At 35.9% G+C, this 25,851-nt stretch overlaps 1 protein-coding gene across 1 annotated transcript in view; it reads left to right on the top strand.

Moving 5' to 3' along the window:
* The window catches only part of CNTN5 (contactin 5), a 1,623,595-nt gene that overhangs the window by 1,115,842 nt on the left and 481,902 nt on the right, over positions 1–25,851 (top strand). Inside the window, 1 exon segment of the mRNA XM_043997073.1 lies at positions 23,396–23,491. Within this exon segment, the coding sequence (XP_043853008.1) occupies positions 23,396–23,491 (96 nt within the window).

Below are 25,851 nucleotides of genomic sequence, written 5' to 3' on the forward strand. Positions count from 1 at the left end.
TATTCAATTTGAGCCTCTAACACATTTTTCTAAAAGCAAAAATTGAGAAAGGACTACATTCCAGGCATAGAGGGACAGCTTATGTAATGAAATGAAGGTAAGCAATGGAAAGTCTTGTACAAAGAACAAGAAGCAGCAAGAAGTAGGTCTGTTTTACTGAAACAGAGTACATACAGAAGGGTAATATGCAATGAGCCTGGAAAGATTAAATGGAGGCAGACTGTGAAAGGCTTTAAAAGTCAAGGAAAAGAGGTTTTTGTTTGTTTCACTGTTGTGTGTTTTCTTTTTCTTTTTTTTTTTTACCCTACAAGCAAAAGGGAACTTCTTGGTGGGGGGAGGTAAGGGGGGAAAGGTTATAATTGGTCAGAACCACAATATCATCCCCTTTCTTTTCATCTAAGTGTAACTTAGTAAGAGAGCACCCAGCTTTCCACTATCCCATGTTGTTTCTGAAAGACTATGGAGCATGGTTAAAATATAGTAAGGAAATCAGCTCAATTTCATGATTTTCTTCAGTGATTCTCAGCAGCCCTTGTTCAAGAGAAGAGATTTTAGCTAATGAATAACTCAAGGATGAGAACTATACCTATTAGAAATAGATGATCTGATTGACAAAGAGTCCAGGGTACTAAAGTAGCTAATGAAACATTAAAGTAGCAGAACATAAGGTCAATAATGGGAAGAGAGGAAAGTGAAAGGTAAAATGTGGGGAAATAGGAATGAATCAAGGGGCTGTAGACAGTACAAAGTACATCTACAGTGTAGCTAGATAAAGGAAAGGAAAAAGAACATGCTATTAGAATCTGATTTTAAAGTTTTCAATCTTCAAGGGGCCTTAATTCCCAGAATTGGTGAAACATAATGTCTCAACCTGTCTATGTCTGACCAAAGTAGAAGAGATCACCAAGGTAGGCTGAGATACCATAGGATCGGGTTGCTGGATGAGTATTAGGAAAAATATTGAAATCCTAGAGAATGATACAGAGATTAGGACTATTAAAAAAGATTGAGAGAATAACCTAGATGTCAATAGGCAATGGCAAAAAAGATGGAGAGAGGATTTGCTGGTCACCAAAAGGGAAAAGTGGAGATAAACCCTGAAGGGTGCTTTAGTTGTGCAGAGGCAGCAGCAATAGAAGGGGAAAGCCATTGCATTTGGAGTCAGAAGACCTGGCTCAAGTTCTTCTTCGGCCATTTATTATCTGTGTGTGATTTGGGACAAGCCAAAAATAGCCCTAAGTCTCAGTTTCTCCACTTGAAAAAGAGCAGTTACCACTTCATAAATTGCAAAGTACCCCATGAAAGGTAGTATGATGGTTAGAGAACTTGTCTTAGAGCCAACACCTGGATTCAAGACCCTCCTCTGACATATCCTGGTGATCTTATGAGAATTACATAGCCTCTCACAGCTCTAGGCAGCTCTCTAAGACTATAAGTTTCAGAGAAGGTGCCAACCTGCATTGGTAGAGGGAGTTTCCTAATCTTGAAATTTCCTATATTAAAGAAAGCATAGGTCCAATCAATCTCTATCCTAAAGCACTGTACAGAATGTCCCAAATGTCAGTGCAATTTTAAGTTATTAAAGATTAAAACTCTATTTTCCTTTGGGACACCCTGTATAAATGTAATACAAGGTCCACAAGGGCAGATATTGTTTTGTTTTGGGTCTGTATCCCTTATCCCCAAACTCAGTGTCTTGAACATGAATACTTAATAAATGTTTGCTTTTAAATTGAAATGAAATTCTCTAATGTAATCTGAAATTTATTATATAGTACTGTTAATTATCACCATCCAGGCTGCTTCCTTGTTTTCCCACTAGACTTTAAGCTCCTAGAGGGCATCTTATTTAAGTTTTGTGACACCCTTCACCCCCAACCCTCAAGAAATTGCATAGAGCTCTACTTAAATGGTGGTGGTGTGCCTTCCTGATGTATGGAGCTGAGCTTTAGGACCCTGGTGTGGGAAGCAGAGAAGGATCCAGACAACCCTCTTTCATAATAGTTCATTCTAAAGAAGGATGACAAATGTGAAACTCCATGAATGAGTTTCCAGGGGAAAAAGAATCTCTGTAAGGAAAAACATCTGATTTTAAGCCAACACCTCAGGATGGGCTGAGAAGCTGATCGCTATTCAGCTGAGTTATGAAATAAAGCTGCCTCCTATGATTTTTTAATTAAACCATGTGTGAATTATTCAGATAGAATTGTTGAGGATATAGCTAGTCTAAAAAATGCAAATCTCTGGTACTTCATTTAACTATACAGCAGCAAATATGATGTGCAGAAGCAAGGAAGCAAGCAATTTACATCTTAAAGAATTTGATCAGGCTTCCAGGACCATACTAAGTGCTCCGCAATACACATACTTGTTGAAAGCAAATTTGGCAGACCACAACAGTTAACACCAGGCAGCGGTTAATTATGAAAAGTATTTCATGGCCAAAGTAAAAAGCAAAAGAGACTGATAGAATCACATTTAATCCACGGAGGTTAGGGGGAAACCGAATCATTTTGCCAAAATCTACAATGCAAACAAAAGTATAATTTTGCCCAGAGGGCCATAGTAATTGTTTTAAAATCTATTCATCAGTTTTGCCTCTTCCCCAACGGATAGGTGAGAGTGAAATAGTAGCTTTGTCTGTTACTTCTGCACTGAAAGAGAGGGGCAAGTGATGCTGCTGGCTATCAAAGAGAGAACAGGCTATATCTTCACACAAACTTGGGGACATGAAAAGATTGCTCTTGTTGAGAGAAGAGGGGTATCATTGTAGATCAGGGTCAGCAAACTACAACCTGCAGGCTAAATCTAGCCTATTGACTGTTTTTATATGATCCATGAATAAATCACTCTTAGCTTGTTTTCAGGCCATTATAAAAACAGGAAGCAGACTAGATTTGGGCCATGGACCATATCTTGCTAATCTTGATTTAGATTATAACAGTAATAATAATAACGATAATAATAGCTGACATTTATATAGTGTTTACTATGTGCCAAATACTGAGATCAATATTTTACAATTATTATTTCACTTTATTCTCACAACAACCCTGAGGCATATGCTATTATCATCCCTATTTTACAGATGAGGAAACTGAGGCAAACAGGTTATGAAATTTGCCCAGGGTCACACAGCTAGTAAGTATCTAGGGTGGATTTGAACTCCAGTTGTTTATTCCTGATCAATATTTCATCAAGATTCTGTCAAGATTCAGAAAGAACCAATGACCAGCCACAACCTAGAATGGGTGGGGAGGGATGAAGAAGAGAAAGAGAGAAAGAATAGGAGAGTCTTAATGTTCAGTGGCTATTGCCAACAGTTGCCCTCCCTGCAAAAATCATCGTATGACCAGTTTCTATCAGTTTTGTTTTTGGCTATATAGTGCATGTTTCTCCCCAAATAGAACGTAACCTCCTTGAGGACAGGGAACATTTCACTTTTTTTCTTTGCATTCTCAGAATCTAGTAGTGTGGTCACTTAACTATTACCTAATAAAATACTAACCAATTGCTTGGTTGATAATAGTGATAGCTGATATAAAGTGCTTAAAGAATTTCAAAATGCTTTGCGGTCATTATCTTTTCTGATTCTCAAAACAATCTTGTGGCATAGGCACTTCACAGCTTTTTATTACTCCAATTTTAAAGGTGTGGAAACTGAGTCAGAACAAAGCCTACTGAAACTTGGCTCTCTGATCAATTGGTTAATAGAAGATGCCCAGTCACCTTCGTCTTCAATTATTGAAGTGTTTTGAGTTGCATCCCTATGATAGACTTACATAGGGATAGAGAATAGAAACTATACTGATGTCAAATGTGTATCACTCTCAAAGAAATGGCATCTCTGTCTATTGTGTGTGTATATATATATATATATATATATATATGTTTACAACTTCTTGTAGAATGTCTTTGGAAGTATAAAAGTGAAAAGAATGTATATGCATACACACACACACACACACACACACACACACATATATATATATATATATATATATATATTTAAATGGGTTGGTGTTTAGATATTCTGCCAGAGAAGTATATATTTCACAATATCTTATTTTCCACACTAATTTCCCTTACAGTAAGAATTGCAAATTCACAGAGATAATATATTACATGTATAAGCAAAAATGTACTTATTCTTCTCAAAATTGTACTTTCCAAAGAATTAGATCTTATTCATTTGCCTTAATGGAACTCATTGTAAAATTGGTAGGTTGCTAGTGACTGCTTGGTTGGGGTCATTCCCTTTGAAAAGAAACATTGGAATAGAACAGCTTAAACTTGGAAGATGAATTCTAGGGTAAACATCCTCAAGAAGCTTTCATGGACTATTAAAATGGGTATATCCTTATAAATAATCTAGGTTAATCAACCCTATCATTTTATAGATGAATAAAGACACACTCAAGTTGATTGAACAGTTTTTCCAACTTCCCATTGTTAGTTTGTACCAGAGTTGTGGCCAGACTCATGATTTTGGATTTCTTCAGTGCATGCCCCCATAAGATAGCCTTCTGGGAAAGGACAAAAAAAGATCATGAGAAAGAAATTTCATCTACTTCTTTTTTTCCATAAAAGTATTTTATTATTTTCCAGTTACATGTAGAGATAGTTTTCAGTATTTGTTTTTATAAAATTTCTAGTTTTAAATTTTTCTCCCTCCCTCCCCTTCTTCCCCCCTCCCCAAGACAACAAGCAATCTGATATAGGTTATATATGTACAATCACATTAAACATATTTCTACATTAGTCATGCTGTGAAAGAAGAATCAGAGCAAAAAGGAAAAAACCTCAAAAAAGAAAAACAAAAATTATAGAAATAGTACGACTCAATCTGCATCTAGATTCCATAGTTCTTTTTTTCTGGATTTGGAGAGCATTTTCCATCATGAGTTCTTTAGAACTATCTTGGACCATTATATGGCTGAGAAGAGTCAAGTCTATCATTGTTGATCAACACATAATGTTGTTGATACTGTGTACAATGTTGTCCTGCTTCTGCTGATCTCACTCAGCATTAGGTCATATAAGTCCTTCCAGGTTTCTCTGAAATCTACCTGTTCATCGTTTCTTACAGCACAATAGTATTCCATTACATTCATCTACTTCTTAATTGTTTTTCCTTTTATTCTTCCATTAAAAAATTCCTGGATTTTTCTTCTGTTTTTTCATGTATATCTTAATGTCCTACTCTAAGAGGTCATCCTATTATGGATGTGAACATGGGCTCTTGGAGTCAATGGCCATATGGAGCAATGTATGGAAAGTTCTACCAAATTGTAAAAGCATTAAGTTTGGGACAAGTAAGAGATTATATGTTTGTTGAGAGACTAATCGGTATTGTCACAGGGTGAAGCATTTTGGGCAGCTCTTAAAGACTCTCTACGAAGTTATGAAGGAGTAGTACTGTAGGTCAGTGAAGGCAATGTCCACTGCAAGAAAATTATAGTAGTATAGCATGTAGTAGTAAAGCATTCCTCTTCTCAAATTGTAAATTGTTATTTTAAAAAGAGATATGTGGCTTTCCAGGTATATATTCCTATCAAACCTTTCAAATGCTGCCTTGCCTATATAGGGTTCAATAAGTCTCTGTAGATTAAATAGAAAATTCTTAACTCTTAGAAGGAAAGAAAACAAGTCAGTAAAACAAAAGCCTTATTTTGTATATTCCTGGTGTTTGAGTATAAAATGGCTGCCTTAGGTATTAAAAAATAATTTAATGTGAGTGGGAAATTCTGCCCCATAGTTATCATAGTATATGTCAATGTTCTCTGTTAAGTTCTGTATTTACTTCACATTTTTGGAGCATTCAATATTATAATCTACTAAGTAATGAAAAAATAACTAGTCAGATAGTTTACATTTAGAGCCTTTAAAACCTGGCTTATTCAGATATAACTGTTACAGAGAGAAATACTTAGTGGGTAAATTTCTGATGGAAATGATGGATATTTTTATTTTCTTCTATGAGTTTGTGCCATTAACTTTTTGTACTTATGGTCTTTCATTCTCTCTCCGTCTTACCTAGTCTCACAACTCACTCTGAATAAAGAACAGCTATTTGTTTGATTTTTTCATTTTATGTCGCTGAGTTTTTAAGCGAACTTAAAGCTGCCCAAATGGCAATTAAAGAGAAATGGCCTGTGAATTATTAGATCAATAGTTCATGGATGATGTTATGAGTCTTGAAAATAAATTTTGTAAGGAAAAACTGAATAAGGATTATGTGTCTATTGGCTTTCAAGTGTGTAATACTATTTTTCTACTCTTGCATTCTTTCTTTTATTTTATCAGTCATCAAGGAACAGAAAGGAATGTAGAAATTTTGTGAATTACATATATGATCCCTGTTAAAGGGATTCATAATGTTCAAGGTTTACTTTAGTTATGCACATAATCTATTGTATTTTTTTACATTTAATTCATTAGTTAACCATCTTTTTGTAATACAGGCCAAAACAACAACAAAAGACAACAATCAATGCAACTTTATCACTAGTCATCTAGAATTATTTCACAAACATAATTAATATTTAGCATGAAATTTTTAATGTGGTTAAAATTGTCCTAAGGGATGACAGCATGGCAAACTATTTTACTGTTGTTTTCACTTTTTAATAAGTAATACTTAAGCTGAATTATTCATGTCTGATAATAAATGAGGTGAAAATGGCAAGTTATAGGAAGGGATTAACCATCTCTGAACAGTTATATTTATCAAAAGACCTGACTTAAGGAAATTTCATTATAACCTGACACTATCTCCTCTAGGCTTAACTTAACACATCTGTACTGCATCTTAATTCAATTTCTTATATCCAAGTTATAGATAGTGGATGAATTTTGATAAAGTGCCTATAAATAACCCCTCACATATTCTACAGTTTAATCTCATTAAGAATTGTCATATTTTTAAAATGAGGCAACACTAAGCATACTGATTCTTAATAATATATTTAAATACATGTGACTATTGAAGAATTACATCAAGGAAAGGTGTTAGAAAGTATGAGAGACCATTTATGAGACCATTACAGTGCTACAGGCAAAAGGTCATAAAAAGCCAGAACTAGATTATTAGTCTGTGTGAAGAAGGGCGTATATGTGAGAATGGTTGTGGAGATAAAATTGGAAAGATTTGGAAACCGATTATATGTATAGAGTAAGGGAGAGGAAAGAGACGAAGATGACTCTGGGTTCCTGAATCTGAGGGACTTCACTGGAAGGATGATTTCATCTTCAAGGGAAGCGGTAAAGTTTAGAGGAGGGGAAGGTATAGTAGCTGTGATTCACATGTTGACAGTCAGTTGTAGAGATCCAGCAGGTAGCTGGTGATGAGGAAATACAGTTCAATATAATAGAAAGAAGGAAGCAAGTGAGCAAAGAAGAAAGTAAAAAAGAGAGGGAAGAAGGAAGGGAGGAAAGTAAAGAGGAAAGAATGAAGGAGGGGAGGGAGGGAGAAAGGGAGGAAGGAATGAAGAAAGAAAGGAAACAAAACATTTACTAAATGTGTACTCTGTGCCAGTACTTGCTAAGCACTTTACAAATATTCCCTCGTTTAATCTTCACAATAACCCTGGAAGCTAAATTCCCTTACTATGTCCATTTTACAATAGAGCACACTGAGGCAGAAGGTGGTTAAGTAACTTGCCTAGTGTAAAGTAGCTAGTAAGTGTCTGAGTTGGAATTTGAACTCACATCCTCCTGACTAGAGTCCCAACACTCTATATTCTGTGTTACCTAGCTAGAGATAGAAATATAGAATTTGTAGTGATCTACGAATATATAAATTGAACTCATTGGAGTGAATGAAATCACTATGGAAATGAGTGTAGAGCCCAGGTTATAAAACTGCATGTGTGTGTGTGTGTGTATGTGTGGTGTTGTGGACCTTTCAGTGTGTATGGTGAACCCTATGGACCTCTTCTCAAAATAATGGTGTTAGATATATAAAAATATTTGTTAACAAAGAAAACTATATATTGAAATGTATTTATCAAAATATTAAAAAAAAAGTAAAACAAGTTCACAAATCCCCTGAAAACTTTCCATGGACCACGTATAGGTGAGTGTGTCCAAGATTAAGATTTCCTGGTATAGAAAGAGAAGACAGAGACTTTGGAGACAGTCATGCTTTTAGGGTGCAGCATGTATGATGATCTAGCAAAGGAGACTAAGAGAAGTAGTGAGATACATAGGAAACAAATAAAGAAAGCAGTGTCAAGAAAGCACAAGGAGGAAAGAAAATATAATAGAAAAGGGAGGTTAGCAGTATCAATATTTGCAAAATGATCATGGAAGACTGAGAAAAGGTCATTGCAATCAGCAATAAAAAGATCATTAGGGGCAGCTAGATGGTGTGGTGGATAGAGCACTGGCCCTGGAGTCAGGAGGACCTGAGTTCAAATCCAGATTCAGATGCTTGACACTTACTAGGTGCTTGACACTTACTAGCTGTGTGACCCTGGGCAAGTCACTTAACCCCAATTGCCTCACATAAAAAAAGACCATTGATAACTTTTGATAGCTGTTTCAGTAGAGTGGTAGTATCTCATATATTGTGAAAGTATAAGGACTAAGTGGAAGATGTAGAATTAGAGACTGAATATAGGTGAATTTAAAAATTATGGCTATGACCTTTTCTGGAGGAGCCAAGCTGATAGAGTAGAGGAAGGAACTCAGCTGAACTCTTCCACATTCCCCCTCCAACCAATTTTAAATTAACACCTCAAATCAAATTCTGGTTATCTTATGGATGCATTGACTGCGTTTTCCAACCCTAGGGTAAGACATCTTTCCAGCCTTAGACATCTTAGGAAGTCAGCAGAAGAGGTCTGTGACACCAAAGTGGGGGCTGGCATGGAGTCCGTGAAGACTGCAATAGCAGTAGCAACAACTTCAGCTCTTGGATCAGAGATGGAAAAGGGGTCAGATGTGGTCAGAAATAGAATATAGGGAACTGTTTGCTGGCACTAGGTTGCAAGACTAGGCTTGTTCACACTATTGGGTCACAGTTCTGGTGCATAAAGGAGTACTTGTGGTTGGTCACAAGGAAACAGGGTCCCTAGTTCAAAGCAGAGAGGAGCACTAGTGTTTGGCTGCAGGTCGCAGCTTGCAGCTGAAGGGGAATGGGATCACTTCCTGGGCAAAGAGCTGAGCACAGGACAGGAAAGCCAATACCACACCTCTCCCTCATTTAGATCAGGGATTTAGACACCTTGGAAGCACCAACAACTTGCAGACCTCTGGACTATCTCTGAAAATAGCAACACAAAAAAACTTAGGACAGTGCTTCCCCATTCCCAGTGAGCAGAGGTCAACTTTAACATAAACTTCAAAGTCAAGAAATAGATTGGAAAATCAACAATGAGTGAAAACAGTCACAAAGAAACAATCCAAATATCATGCAACCACAATCAGGACCACACAAGATTTAGCAGTTTCCATGTTAAAGGAGCAGAAGAATGAGAATATAATATTCCAGAAGGCAAAGGAACTAGGATTACAATGAAGAATGGCATATTCAGAAAAACTGTATATAATCCTTTGGGGTGGGGGAGAATTGATATTTAATGACATACAGAACTTTCAAGCATTCCTAATAAGATGACTAAATTTAAATAGAAAATGCGACATTCAAACAGAAGACTCAAGAGAAGCACAAAAATGTAAACATGAAAGAGAAATCATAAGGTGAAACAATTTATACTTCTCTATGGGAAAATGTTACATATAATTCCTAAGAATTTCACATTATTAGGGCAGTTAAAAGAAGTCTACATAGATAGAGGTCATGGGTGTGAGTTGATTGTGTTGGGATGATATAAAAAACAAGGAGCAAGAAAGAGGAATTCAATGGGAGAAACGGGAAGAGAAAGGAAGACTGAGGAAAACTATGTCACAAAAAAAGGATGGCAAGGAAGAGCTCTTACAGTGGAGGTGAAAATCGAGGGTGGTGAGGAGTATGGAACCTCATTCTCAATGAAACATACACACACACACTCAGATGGGTATAGAAATCTGTCTTACCCAAAAGAGAAGCAGGAGGGGTGGGGGATTAGAGAAATGAGGGAAGGGATAAGAGGGAGGGCAAGTAAAGACAGTGGTCAGCAGCAAAACAGATTTTAGGGAAAGGGCAAGATAAAAAGAGAGAAGGATAAATAGAAGAAAATACATTGGAGGGAAATGCACAATTAGTAATCACAGCTGTGAATGTTCGGTATTTTTCTTAGTTATCAAAAAGCACACTGTGTTTCAAATGAAGCTCCTTGCCCATATCTTTAAACTCAGATCACTCTGGTTCTTACTGAATGGCCAATAAGGTGAATGAGATGAAAGGATGAGTTCACCCATAAAACAGAAGCAGGTAGCAGAATTTATTAGAAACCAGAATCTAACACTATATTGCTTATTAGGAATACACTTGGAACAGCTATATATGAAGAGTTAAAATAAGGAACTGTAGCAGAATCTATTATGCTTCAATTGAAGTAAGAAATGCAGGGGTAACAATCATGATTTCAGACAAAGCAAAAGCAAAAGTAAACCTAACTAAAAGAGACAATAAGGGAAACTATATTTTGCTAAATGGTATCATAGACAATGAAGTAATATCAAAATTTTTTACAGAAAATTTCTCAGATTATGACCTCATTTCTCAAATATGAAGGGAACTGAGTCAAATTTGTAAAAATAAGAGCTATCTACATTCATGTGAAAAAAAACCCAACCTGTAACTCACTTTGATTAGAGAAATGCAAATTAAAACAATTCTGAGGTATCACTTCATACCTATAAGAAATGACAAATACTAGAGAGGACATAGGAAAATAGGTACACTAATGAACTGCTGGGGGGGGGGTGTTGTAAACTGATCTAATCATTAGAACAATTTACAGAAAGGGCTATATAATGGTGGACAACTTTTGACCCAGCAATTCCACTAGTACATCTGCCTCCAAGAGAGATCAAAGAAAAAGGAAAAGAACAAATGCATAGAAAAATATTTATGGTAGCCCTTTTTTAGTGGCAAATAACTGAAAAAATCGAGGGAATGCCCATCATTTGGGGAATGGCTGAAAAAAGTTGTGGAAAATTCTTGTGATAGAATACTGGTTTGGTATAAGCAATAACAGGGGGCATGATTTCAGAAAACCCTGGGAAGACCTATAGGAACTGATGTAATATGAAGGGAGCAAAAGCAGAAGAGCACTAAATACCGCAGCAACAATATTGTAATGATAAAATAATTGAATGTGAAAAACTTAGCTGCCCTGATCAATACAATGATCCAAGGCAATTCCAAAAGATTTATGATGAAAGTTATATCCACCTCCAAATAGAACTTATTGAACTCTTAATGCAGATTGAAATATACTCAAATTAAATTTTCTTTATTTTTATTGTTTTTATTTTTTTCTCTTTTCTTTTGCAATCTGTCTGACATGGAAATATGTTTTGCATGACTTCATGTATATAATCAACATCAAGTGCTTGTCTTCTCAACTGGTGGGGGGTTCAAAGGGAGGGAAATAATTTGGAACTGAAAATTTTTAAAAAGTGATTGTTAAAAATATACATGTAATTAGAAAATGTTTAACTAAAAGTATTTTGAAAAAATGGAATAATGAATGTAAAGTTGGAAGGGAACTTGAAGGGCCTCTATTGCAACCCCTTCAGATTACAACTGAGAAAAATGAGGCCCACAGTAGTAAAGTGGTTTGGCCCTCTGACTCCAAATCTAGTACTTTTCCCATTATATCAGAGATGGGCTTCACAGGTAGAAATTCAGCAGGTGAAGAGCATGAAGATAGGTACACAAGCAGAGATGCACTATTTGTGTTTGGGGAACAGAATCATTCTTTTTGGCTTGAGGATAGAATAAATGAATGAGATTATGATGAATGAAATAAGGCTACAGAGAGCAGAGGGCCTTGAAAACCTAGAAAAACTTGAAGAAAAAATGAATTTGAACTATTTACTTGGTAGGCTATAGGGAGAAAAGGAAGTTTTTTGAACAAAAGAATGATATGACTAGGAAAAGACTGTCTGAAAAATGAGGTATGAATTGAAAGTAGAAGGGGATTAGATAGATGGCAGCAGATTTACAATATATTGCAAAGGTGGAAATGGTAAGAATAGTTACTCATTTGTACATGAGAGTTGAAGAGGGACAAATAGAAGATAATACCAAGGTTTTGCATTTTTAAGTATCTGGTCTAGTACCTGTCTCCCCTTCCACTTCTAATTCATCCCTAATTTTACAGTCAGTCTAGGAGTCAGGGATTCTTAACCCAAGGTCCATGAACATGTTTTAATTTGATAATTGTATTTCAATATAATTGGCTTCTGTCAAAATCCTATGGATGTTCTTTTTTTAAATTAATAGTATGTTGAGAAGGTTTCCATAGAATTTTACTAGACTTCTGAAGGAGCCTGTTACACAAAAATGTTAATATCCTCTGATCTTGATTTATTGTGGTACCATTGACAGGTCTCAAAAAAGGCAGTAGAGAAAGATCAGATGTCTTCTTTCAGGGCATACAATAGATTTGGGTTTTAGATATGTTGAAATGGGGGGCAGCTAGGTGGCACAGTAGATAAAGCACTGGCCCTGGATTCAGGAGGACCTGAGTTCAAATCTGGTCTCAGACACTTGACACTAGCTGTGTGACCCTGGGAAAGTCACTTGAAAAAGAAAAAAACCAAATACTGCTTCTATAGATATGTTGAAATGATAATGGAGCAGTCAGGTGGGCAAGGCAAGACAGAATCACAATTTCTGTCAGGTTCTACTAACTTTGAGTAACTCTCTCTCTCTCTCTCTCTCTCTCTCTCTCTCTCTCTCTCTCTCTCTCTCTCTCTAACACACACACACACACACACACACACACACACACACGCACACACTCTGTCTTCTCATTCCTAGCTCCTTTCACCAATTCTCTCTCTCTCTCTCTCTCTCTCTCTCTCTCTCTCTCTCTCTCTCTCTCTTTTTGGGAGGCAGGGCAATGAGGGTTAAGTGACTTGCCCAGGGTCACACAGCTAGTAAGTGTCAAGTATCTGAGGTCAGATTTGAACTCAGGTCCTCCTGAATTCAGAGCTGGTACTTTATCCACTGTGCCACCTAGCTACCCCCTCACCAATTCTCTTATGCCATGATTTCCAGTCCTCTCAATCTTCCAAATAATTCACTGTATGAATTCCAGTTTGACACTGTCTCTCTTAAAATATGGTACTCAAACCTGTATACAAGAATATGGTTTGACTAGAGCAGAGTAATCTCCCTTTCTATAGACGTTATACTTCTCTTAGAGATAGGAATAGGGACTCAGCCTACCAGAACAAAGCAGTACTACATGGACTTCAACTTATAGCTTCAAGCACTAAGGGGTCTGATAACTTTTCTGAGAGGCACATAGCCAATATGTGTCTATAAGAGGCATTTATTGAATCCAGGTTTTCCTGGCTTTAAGGCTAGTTGTTTATCTACTATGTCACATTCCCTTCCATTAATCAGCTGAAAATGTTATCAACCTGTCTGCTTTGTCACACTGCTGATTCACATTGTGTTTGCAGTCCACTAACCCCCCCCCCCCCGTTAGCTTCTTGAAAGCTTTTTGGATCCTGACACTGTCATCTAAGTTAGTAGTTATCTATGTTAGTAGCTGGCCTTCTAATTTTATGCCAACCAGACATTTAATAAATATTTCATCTGTATCATGATTCAAACCATTGGACAGTTGATTAACATTTTGGGAATCACAGTAAATATAACAAGAACCATACTGCCCCTGTACTGGTAGATGCAGTAATATAAGACTTTTGTCATGTCTTAGGAATACATGAAACCAGAATTCCTCTTCAAATATATTTTACACTGGCAATTTATCATTCCTGATTAATTAGTATGTGGGTGCTGACAGTTCACAGTATCTTGAATTGTTGTAAATCGAAAGAAATTTCTGAATATTTTTCAACATCCACATAGCAAGCAACACATTCTGAAGCATTCTTGCAAGTAATACTTGGTTCTGCCTGCATTGAAATCGACTATAAAGTCTTCAGAATTTCAAGAAGTAATATGTGAACGTGAATTATGTTGTCCAGCTATTTTAGACTTTTTTTTTAAATAAGACTTTCACCCATCTCCAAAAATACCTAATTTTTTAATGGTCAATAATGATCATTAAGATAACAATAATAGGGGCAGCTAGGTGGCACAGTGGATAGAGCACCAGCCCTGGAGTCAGGAGTACCTGAGTTCAAATCCAGCCTCAGACACTTAACACTTACTAGCTGTGTGACCCTGGGCAAGTCACTTAACCCCAATTGCCTCACTAAAAAAAAAAAAGATAACAATAATAGCAATAACATTCATAGAATATGTCAGATTGTAAGAGTTTTGTAGGCCTGGTGAAAGCAACAATTTTCAAATGAAATAAATTTTCACTTAAGTGAAACTTTCTCCAACTTGTCAAGTTCAGTTAATCAGAAGATCAAAAGCATAGAATTCACAGAATTTTGTTTTGTCAGCATCAGTAAAACTGGCAAGCCTTCACCATGACAACTTCATTGCTACAAAACTACTCTGAGCTAGATACAACTCTAGAAATTTCCAAATCTCAAGAGAAGACTCTTCTAAAATTATCATATTCTCCTTCTATATGCTGAGGACTTTGTCACCAAGAATTTCAGTGATGCTAAACATAGCAGATCCAGGACCAGAACTCAGGTCTTGTGTCTCTCAATTCAGAGTCTTTTCCTCTTAGAAAAAATAAAAATTACAAATATGAGAAATTTGAAAATTATATAAAAATTTTAGATGTGAATTAGCTTGTTGGCTATCATGCTATGATATTGGCACATGTTGAAGTTCAATACCATATTAATTTTGAGGTCCCTCTAACATGGTACTACCACAATGGATTTTTTAAACTCAAAATTGCAAGATTATAAATTGGCCGTCATAAACTCTTTTTTTACTTAGTTCAGAACATTGATATAGACTATCATTTTTTTAAAAGTTTGGTTCTGTCATAATCTCTCAGCAATACCTCTCAGCTCTGTATTATCTAACACTATGGGTATGATGAGAACACCTTAAAACATTGATTATCCCCACATATATATTGTTTCTCCAATTAAATACATGCATTTTCACATACCTTCAATGCCTTGAACCTATTATGAACTCATTAAATATTGTTTGTTGATTAATTCCCTTGGGAAACTAGAAGATGTAGATAAACTCAGGCCAGGCAAAATATTTCTGATTTTCCTATGTGTGTGGAAGCTGTTACCATATCATTGTATTCAGTGACAGGGGACATGTGTCTAAACATAGAATCCTGTTGGGCTGAAGAAAATCCCAGAGCTATCAGGAATGGCCTTTTCCTTAGACTCTCATAAGAAGTTCTACTAAACACAAGACAGACCTCATTGGGAAGGGTAAGAGAATCTCAGATCCAAACATCAATTTCCTCTACTACTGTCTCAAGTAATCATTCAGCCTCTGTTTGAAGACTTCCAGTACAGGAAAATTCACTAACTCCCAAAGTAACTGTGGCATGGTTCTAAATTCATGGAAGTTTTTCCATACATCCGACCCAAATTTGCCTCACAGCAACTTACATCCACTGCTTCTAGTTTTGTTCTATGAAATATGACTAATGTCACACATTCATGACTACTAATGTAATGACTATTGCCATACTACAAATCAATCTCCTTTTTGTCACATCTTGTGCATATATGCAATAAAAATAATTTTATAGCATGCATACTTTCTCTATGCCTTTCATCTAAGGTACAGCCTCACTAAGTCTGAAGAAGGTTATCACCACAAGATAGATCACCACTTTTCTTTTTTCCTACTAGCCAGTCAGTCAATAAGCATTTATTAAGTACTTACCATGTGTTAGGCACTGTGCTAAGTGATGGGATACATAGAAAAGCAAAAGTCAGTACACAGTAAACCATTTTTCAGGGTATAGACAAATTGTCTTCTGCATTAGAGCAAAATGAACAAATATGGATGAAATAATTTGTAATTATTTCTAATCTGTCAATCAATTAAGTATTTGTTAAATGCCTACTGAGGTATAAAATTTTATACAGGTATAAAAACAAAGAATGAAACAATTTCTACTCTCAAGAATATTGTATTCTGTCATTCTACCATTATTAAAGAAGTAATGTATGTGTACATTATAGGATTGACTCTGTGTGTGTATAATTTTGTCTAATGTCTATTTGTGTCCTAAAAATTAATTTTAAAAACCTCTTTACTCTCTTGTAACTAACATAATAAGTCATATTAGTAACAATTTCAGTAAACATGTATCCATGTAGTAAAAATACAAATTATGCTAATTTCTCTAGACATCCCTTTGGGTTAGACTAAAGGTTTAATATCAGTATGATGGAAGGAAATTCAACATGATATCAGTTAGTAAACATTTATTAAGCACCTACTATGTGTCAAGCATTGCACTAAATATTGGGTACACAAAAAGAGGCAAAACAGTCCCCACATTCAAGAAACTTCTAATCTAATGGGGGAGACAACATGAAAACAGAGAGATAGATATCTAAGTTACAGGCATACACACAGATTTTATATATATATATATGGCAAGTTACATACAGTATACATTCTATATACTCTTTTTGGGGGGTGTCAGAGCAATGAGGGTTAAGTGACTTGCCCAGGGTCACACAGCTAGTAAGTTTCAAGTGTCTGATGCTGGATTTGAACTCAGGTCCTCCTGAATCCAGGAACGGTACTTTATCCACTGTGCCACCTAGCTGCCCCTCTACATACAATACAAATAGGAAAAAATTAATATAGGTAAGATGGAAAGAACCCTGAATTTAGTTTTAGGGGACTAGGGTTCAAATTCCAGCTCTCCTATTTACTGCTGATATTACCCTGGCTAACATACTTGACTTCTCTATACCTTAGTTTCCTCATAAGTAAAAAGAATGGGTTGATCAAGATGGCCTTTAAAGTATCTTCCAGTTTTAAATCTACAATTCTATGATTTCACTAAAACCACATTTCAAGTTTATTTAAAGTAACTCCTCAAACCAACTTAACCCAGTCTTGGTACTTCATCTTTCCAGGGTATACAGGATATTACATGCAAGATTTCTTTTAATTTTAAGACTTATGACCTATCTGGATGCATGAATAATTTTTGTTTTACTACAAGAGAAGTATTTCAAACTCATTCACTTCCATATAAATTATTTGAATAGAGGAAACATAATAGAAAACAGGTCCCTCTGCAGTGAAAAGTTTTAGCCTTAATTCTTGCTTCTAGTATGCACAAATACCCAGCTATGCTTTTGCTCAAACAACTCACTTCTAAAAACCACAGTGTTTTGTCCCATAAATCATCCTGTTTTAAAGTGTTGGTGTGCAGACCACTTATCCAACATTTATTTTCAGGGAGAGGAAAAGTGCCCTCTCCAGAAAAAAGAACTTATTTTTAGGACTCTCATTACATTTCTTTATGAACAAATGGGCTATTCCCACTTGAGCATCCATTTATCTTTAAGCTGTTGAGGATATGTTTCTCTTTGAAAGAAAGGTTTGGAAGACAATTGAAAAAGGAAATTGTTAGAGAACAGTTGTATTAGCACAACTGGCAGTAGTTAGCCCTGATGTTCTTTCCTTGGTCATTGTTGCCCCAGGCCACATCTAAGACCTGGCTTCTCCCTGCTTTGCATTTCTATATAATTTCTAGGCCAGACCTTGAACTTGAGCTATGAAGAAATGTATCATAAACTTCTTATAGTCCTTGAGAATATATCAAGATCATAAAACAGTACAGTAAGATGATTTTAAAATGTCCTGCTAAATATAAAATAGACACATCATGTATTCATTTGGAGGCAGAATATATTATGTACTAAGGGGCATTTTAAAAATTTCATGTTAAATTATGTTCATGTATCTTCCATATAAATGAGTTTTTTAAACCAGTGCACCTTCAGAGAGATATTATACACCTGCCACAAACCACCAACTTCACCATAAAGATAGGGAGTAGATTTGTGATTTCACTGGCTTAGGAAACTCCCAGTAAAGAAACTCAATGCAGGTCTGTGCTTTCTCTGTTACTTAGAATCTTAGAGGTGGAAAGACAGGATGATGGATTAAATGAATGAAGTCACACCTGGTACTTAGTAGGCCCTTAAATGTTTGTTGACTGACTCGTCCTAACTCTCATGGGGCACCCTTATAGCTTAAGGGAGAGATAGAGCCTTGCTCTAGGCTGTGAGAATGGGAGTTGGGATGAGAATCTTTAGAAATTAAATGGATTACAAATAGTTGCCTGAAGCAGTGAGACATTAAATAACTTGTCTAGGGTAACACAGCTAATATGTTTTAAGAAGTGGGACTTTAACCCAGACCTTCCTGGTTGCAAGCCTGACTTTCCATGCAATGCACTATGTTTGCTCTCATAACTTCACCTGAGATTCATCTCTTTTTCTCTAAAAAAGTTAACTCACAAGCAACAGAATACTTCTAAGAGGAAAAGGCAAAATTATGCTTTTTAGATCAACTGTAAATTTATGAGATTTAAACTCCACCAGGGACACACATCTTTACAACAACTTTGTCATTCTTCCTTTACCATCATTCTTAGATACCTCATTATCCACAGTGAAATCTTGTCCTCTAGCTTCTCCAGTTTCCCAACCAGTGTGAGTTCTAATCCCACTCTCTTTTTGTAATCCATTAGGATGGATTACTAATAATTGACATTTAAATAGCATTTTTACACATATGATTTCATTTGATCCTCAAAATAATCTTGTGGATGGGTGCTATTATAATCCTCATTTTATAGACGAGGAAACCGAGGGTAGGAGTTAAGTGACTTACATGAGAACACACAATAAGTGTTTGAGACAAGATTCAAATTCAGTTATTCCTTATTCCAGGTATAGTTCTTTATCAACTACACCACCTAGATGCCTAAATTCCAGACTGTCATATTTTTCTTTCAGACCAGGAATTCTTTGCTTCTATGACTTTCTTTCCACCTAGGACCTTTAAATCTCATGGCTTTCCACACTACTAGGTTACTACACAGGCTTATAATTACTAGTCAGGGATCTTTAGTTCTCTTCTCTACCCCATGCCAATCAGTTATTAAATCCTAACAATTATACTTCAACAGTTCTCAGATCCATTTCCTCCTTTCTTCTTTCACTACAATCATCCCAGTTCAGGAGTTCATCCTTCCACATGTGAAATATTGGTATTTGCCTGTAACTGCTCTTGGTGTCTTATCTCTCAAACTTTAATCTGTTTCTCACTGCTGCCCAAGCCATGTCTTTCATATGTCCTATGTCCTTTGCTTCTGGCATTCTTCTACTCAAAAACTTTTAATAGTTATCTATTACCTAACACATGAAACCTAAACTTCTTACCTGGTATGAAAATGTGGGGACAGGGCTCCATCCATTATCTCTTCCATTCTACTTCAAATTAATTGCCTTAGCTAGGTCAGAACACTTCTTGATTGAATCAGTCATTCAGAACTATGCATTAACAAGGTCTGGATATCTCCTGTAGCCAATCAAAACCATTTCAATTAGGAGAGGAAGTCTTTTCCAGTGGATTAGAGACTTGATTTCAAACTGAGGAACTTGTTAAAAGAAGGAGCTATTTCAGAAACAGAGATTTTAATGGTCTAGCAGAGGAGAGCATGGAGTGGGGAACAATGAGAACTAAATGGGAAAGAATTCACAACATGGGGGCAAGGGGCAAGAAGAAAATAAGACTTAACTGTATCAGAGAAGGGAGAGATAAAGGAGGGCCACCATCCCTAAAGGTATCTTGGGGCAGAAGAAGTCAGCTGGTGCCCCTATGGTGTACTCATTTTCTCAAGGACAGATAGAAGTTCCAAGAAAAGTTCTATATTTTCCCCAACTTCCCCTCCTACTACCTACTGACAAACCCTACAATATACTCTACTGCTTACTTACCCAACTATTTCCAGCAACCTAGATTTTGCCTCAACCACATAGAGACCAGAAGTTAGCTCGAAACAAGTACAACTATAATTTAAGGCAGAGAGCCAAACCTCCTACATGTTAGAATTTTTTCTTAACTGACTTTTGGAATGATAATGATTATCCTCCTAACTTTTCATTTAATATGAAGTCCCTAAAGCATCATAGTAGAGAAACATTTGGACCTGAGAGACCATCATATTACCCCTAGTCTTAAAATAAACTGGGCTGTCATCCAAGGATCTCCATAGTCACAGCTTTAAAGCACATTTCTCCCATTCATATTATATCTTCTGATTTTTGTCCTACCTCCCCCACCCTATGTTTATCCATCATCTGCTCTTCAATCCAGTCTTTGCTCACACTACATCCTAGATATGAGCTAACCCCATCTTCATCTCTTCAAGGTCCAGCTTAGGTAACATACGAATATGAAGAGCCTTTAACTCATCTCTCATTTACCTTCCATATGTTGAAAGTGATCTTTTTTCTTCATAATTGCCATAGGATTTTTATTAGATGGCTCTTTTAAATGGATTACTGTCTCCTTTATATCACCGTTGTTTGCATATGTCCTTTTTAGTTATATTGTAAGCTCCTTGAGAGCAAATTCACTGTTGGATCTATCTTTCTACACTCAGAACCCAACAGAGTGCCTTGCATGAATTCTAATTTAATAAAAATCTCCTCCTTGTCTTTTCATTGGCATATTCAAATTATAGCATCAGCTTAGTATAGGAGAAAGGATGTTGGGCATAGAATCAGGAGAGATCTGAGTTGGAAGCCAATCCTTGTCTTTGGGCAAGTAACAGTGTCTCTGAACTCCAGTTTTCTTTTCTGTAAAATGATCAGAGAAGATAATATGTTGAAAACATTAAAACTATATGAAAATGGTAATAACTGTTGTAGGCGAATGGACAAATTATCTGAATACGAGATTGAATATTGATAAATGAATGTGTTCATTGATCTTTAAGGTGGATGTGGGTGTACAGGAATAAGCTGTATTTTAAAAAATAAATTAAAACGGTTTTTTAGGGAGCAAGCAAGGTAGAGTCAAAGATTGTTTTTCTGCAGAATCAGGAAGACCTAAGTTCACTTTGACAGTAGCTGTGTGATTAGCCAATCACCTCACTAAATTTCAGTATCCTCAACTACAAAATGGAGATAATAATATCCCCAACATTACATGATTTTAATACAAACCACCAAGTGAGATAATGTCTATAAAGAGCTTTCTAAGCCTTAAAGCATTTTTATAAAGATTTGCTATTGTTATTAGGATCATTATATTTTTCCCTTTTGCCTTCTTTCAATAAAAATAAAACAAATTTGGTCTCACATAATAAACATATAGTCTTTAAATGACAGAAGTGCCAATTTCTTGTCTTTTTTTCCCCTTAGGTAAGTAGAGAGTTCTTATCAGGCCAGCACCTCTCAGATGTAACAAAATACATATTTTAAAAAATAACTACTTGTGTATGCTCCGTTAAACTCAAGCTGTAACAATGAGTACATATCTCTATAGCAGTCCAGAGTCTTCATTAAAGAAAATTTAAAGGCAACTTATTTTGAAATAGCTCTTGTGTTTCCTGACTCACTTGATGTGCCATAAAACCATGTTGATTTGATACTAATAATTAACAAGAACTGAATCAAAACAGTGGCTATTTCAAAATTCAGCTCAATAGTTTAGTCTATTCTTTTTGATTAATTTGAAATTTAGATAACAGACTTAGAAACAAGACCTAGATTCACAGAATTACTCATAGTATTGCAAAAGTTTCTAATTAGGCCAAGGGTATAGGACCTCCACCAATTGGTCATTAAGAGTAGGAAAGATAGAGGGTGTGATTGGAAACAAAAGGGACTGCTATACCTTTTGATTTCACTGGCTAATTGAAAAAAATTAATTCTTCTAGGGTTACAATGTGTTAATGGGAAGCAATGGGTTAATGGGTTGCCCCACCTATTTATAGTTTAAAAGCAGCTTCTGGAAACACAATACTTTAACATGAAGGAGCAATTCTAATGGCTAGCTAATAGGAAGATATTTGGGGCAGCCAGGTCTTCAAATCACATATAGAGCCTATTCAGTGGTGAACACTGTCTGCTGCCCAGTTAAAAAGAAACTCCTTTCAGTTTGAATTTGCTTTAGGGGGGAAATATCTAGTTGTTCTATTATGTTGTTAAAGCAGATCAGTGTAGAAATTCCAAAAGATGTAGGATAAGAGATTTTTCAGTAAAACGCTTTGGAATTCATTCAAGCAATGATTCAAGAGAAAAGGGCAAAGCTCTCTGGCCTTCAGTGTTTAGTGTTAAGGACCCCTGTCTAAATGCACCACAGTTTCTTTTGAGATTTGGTCATACCGAGAATAAAAGATACACTTGTGACCAATGCATTCCCCAAACACACACACTCTCTTTTTTTCCTGCCTCTTATTTCATAAAATGCCCACCATTGATATGTAAGCTAAGAAAGGGGAAAGGAAGAAGCATTAAGGAGATTCCACATAGGCGATATGAAAATACAAATGATTTTTATCCCACTTTGTTACCTTTTTTTTTCTCTCAATATCTTTTTTAAAGCAAATATCCATTCTAATTGGGTATGTGCAGTCTCTTTAAGGGATGGGGAATTGACCTCCCATGTCGGAATCCCTTATAAATATTTGTGGATTTTCATGTTGCTGGAACACTGCCAGAACTATAGACCTGCATCAAAAATGAATGGGCACTATTAAATAATTCAGAACATTCTTAAACTTCCATAGAATAGAAGTTACATGACCCCCTGACTTACATTTAGAAGAAAAGAACACTTCATATCCTCTTCATATTAAGTGAGATCACCCAGGTCTCTATAATTTGGTAAATTCCAACCGTGTACTTGCTATATCCTGTATTCCTACAGTGACATATATAATGAGTCTCCACAGGCAGCAGGTTAGACAGTAGACAACCCTCACCACCTTTATTTCTTTTCTCACTATGCATGAATGGCTTTTATTGGTGGGAGAAAAAAATCAATAAACAGGAAATGGTATAAAGAAATAAAAGAGCTATTAAATGTCTGTTATAAATGTTGTATTGCTTAATATTTCCCCACTGACAACATATGTGTTCACTGCAAGGAGTAATAAATAACTGGATGTAACCTAGAAATCTTTGTAGTTAAAATAAGATGGTAAAGATTTATTTTTAGGAGCCTCCTATCACTGATTAACAAATCAAAAGAGGCATTGTCAGCATAATAATGAGGTGTGGGGGGAAGAAGTATAAGTTATAATAGTAATAAAAGTTTCAGCTCCTTCCTGTCATACATCTAAATGTTGTGTTGTGTTGACAGATCTGGGAAATTTTAGTGGCCGGACAAGAAGTGCAGTCTCTGTGAGGGAAGGCCAGGGGGTTGTTCTGATGTGTTCTCCTCCGCCTCATTCACCAGGTACAGTAGGATTCCCATTATGGATTGCTTCTATTCTCTTTGATTATATGTTCATTTGTTTGAATGGTGTGGTGTATTGACTGTGAAACATCCCAAATAAAATGTCTATATTGCACTTGATACATCTTTGAGTACCAGGGGAGTAATTAAAGATCATTCGTTCTAAATGCCATTCAGTGGGAGACTGAGTTGCTGTGATAAGGTTGTTTTATTGCCATTCTAACTTGACTGTCATAGTTATGTCTCTGCCTGCCACCAGTGAGTAATATATTGCCTGAAGCTCAAGGAAGGAAATAAGTCGAGAGAGGATAGAAACTTTTCAAAACTTCTTTGTAGAGTAAGCATTGAGTCATACACCTACTGAATACCAATGTGCATCCTTTTTTAGGAGCTAAGCCTGACACTTATTTGTAGCATGCTTTACTAAACTATAGCCATGACCGTTAAGAAACAAATTTCTTATTTGCCAAATAAAACCATAGAACACATAGTATCCTGCATGACTTTCTGGGTATGAGAATTTTGGCTTGTAGAATTCATGGTGAGGGTTAAGTGGTTTTTAATGGATCTGGTAGTAGACTAGCACACTATTTTCACATTAAGCATGCACCCTGTTGTCAATCAGTGGCTGGTCACATTCTTTCCTATGCTTGACTTCTATAGTTCTATAGTTTAAGATGAGTTCCCCCAAGTTCAGGTGAATTCTAACAGGACTTTATGTTTTATAAGAGTTTGAACAAAGGAGGGAATCAAAGGGTCTATATGCTCTAAAGCCTATGAGCTTATGATTGATCTGTTTCTAATTAAGAAGTTAATAAAATATCCTGGAGACAAAAAAGGAAAGAACATTCATTTTCCATGTACTATGGTCACTTTTCCTTTAGTGACTAGTAAGAAAGACAAAATTGCTTTTGAGCTGTGTTAGTCATGAAGTAGAAGAGCATGACCCTGTTTGGGGAAAAAAATGTTTTTATCTCAGAAATAACAAAAGTTATATAAAGGTGTGTCTTTAAAATCTCCAAACCTTTGATATTTGACCTTTTCTAGATTTACATTTCAGTTGTCAACTTTGTTAGCTTAGATTTCAAAATGAAATTTTGCAGAAGTAATGATGTAGTTGGTCAATAAACATTTAGTAAGTGCCTACTGTGTGTCAGGAACTGTGCTAACTTATGGGAATACAAATACAAAAAGAAAGATGGTCCCTGCCCTCAAGGAGATCACAATCTAATGGAAGAAGACAATGTACAAAAGGAAAAGCAGAAAAGGGGCAGGATGGATATGAACATGATTGAGTCCAGTCCAAAAGGTTGAAAGGTAGAAAATAGATGGCTGGCCTAGGATTCCACTTTAAGTGGAGGCTCTGAAAGGAGTTCTTTGTTCCAAAGAGGCAAATGGTACTGAGGGTACTGATGAGATGTAAGTAAAAGACTAATGCAATCTCAAAGGATGGTGTTTCCTGATTATGAGGTTCCTGGGAGACATGATCTTGATGGAGTCTGATCCAAAGGAATATAGACATTTAGGAAATAAAGAGAGAGCTGGCCTGGGAGCCCTCTCTAAATGGCAGTCATTATATGATTGAGGCAAATTGTCTCTGCCCAGAGACTATAGACTCTTATTTGTGTTTAACATTTTAAGAATGTTAAAGTGTGGGTATAATATGGTGGGAGGTCAGGGATTGGAGGTACAAGATTATAGTTTTAAGTGAACCTTCTTGGCCTTACCTGCATGAGATTTACCAGAAGGTGGAGAATACATCTAAATTATATGTTCCAATTGTGAAATATTTTTAAAACCTTTGGTTATTCCTTAATAAAGGAATAACATACATTTCATGCAAAATGATTATTCATATGGTTTTGCTCCCATGGTAGCAATAACTTAAAAAGCCTAGAATTTTATGGTATCATATTCAGTGTGTTCCAAAAATCTTAGTGCAGTTTAAATGCTTAATAGCTCAAAAGACTTTAAGACACCCTGCATTTATTAAAAAATGACTACTATCTCAGTTTGGATTTTTACAAAATTCAAACTATGCTTACGAATTATTGTGAATGGATTTGAAGTTGGAAGAACTAGATTTAAATTCAAGCTGTGCCTCTTGTGTGATTTGGGGCAAGTCTTTTAGTATATCTGGATCTGTTTCCTCATCTGTAAAATGAACTAAATAACCTCTGTGGTCCTCTTGCTTTGTATCTATGATCCTAGAAGAATATTTTCTTTAATTTTAAGGATATATTTTAGGTATATTCACTGAGCAGAAATATATAAAGGGAAGGAGGGAAGGTGAAGGTTAAACAATACCCTAGAATAATGGGCTATGTAGAGTACTATTCTCATCTTGTATAAATTTAACT

This window comes from Dromiciops gliroides, chromosome 3, assembly GCF_019393635.1.
Source record: "Dromiciops gliroides isolate mDroGli1 chromosome 3, mDroGli1.pri, whole genome shotgun sequence".
In the NCBI taxonomy this organism is placed as follows: domain Eukaryota; kingdom Metazoa; phylum Chordata; class Mammalia; order Microbiotheria; family Microbiotheriidae; genus Dromiciops; species Dromiciops gliroides.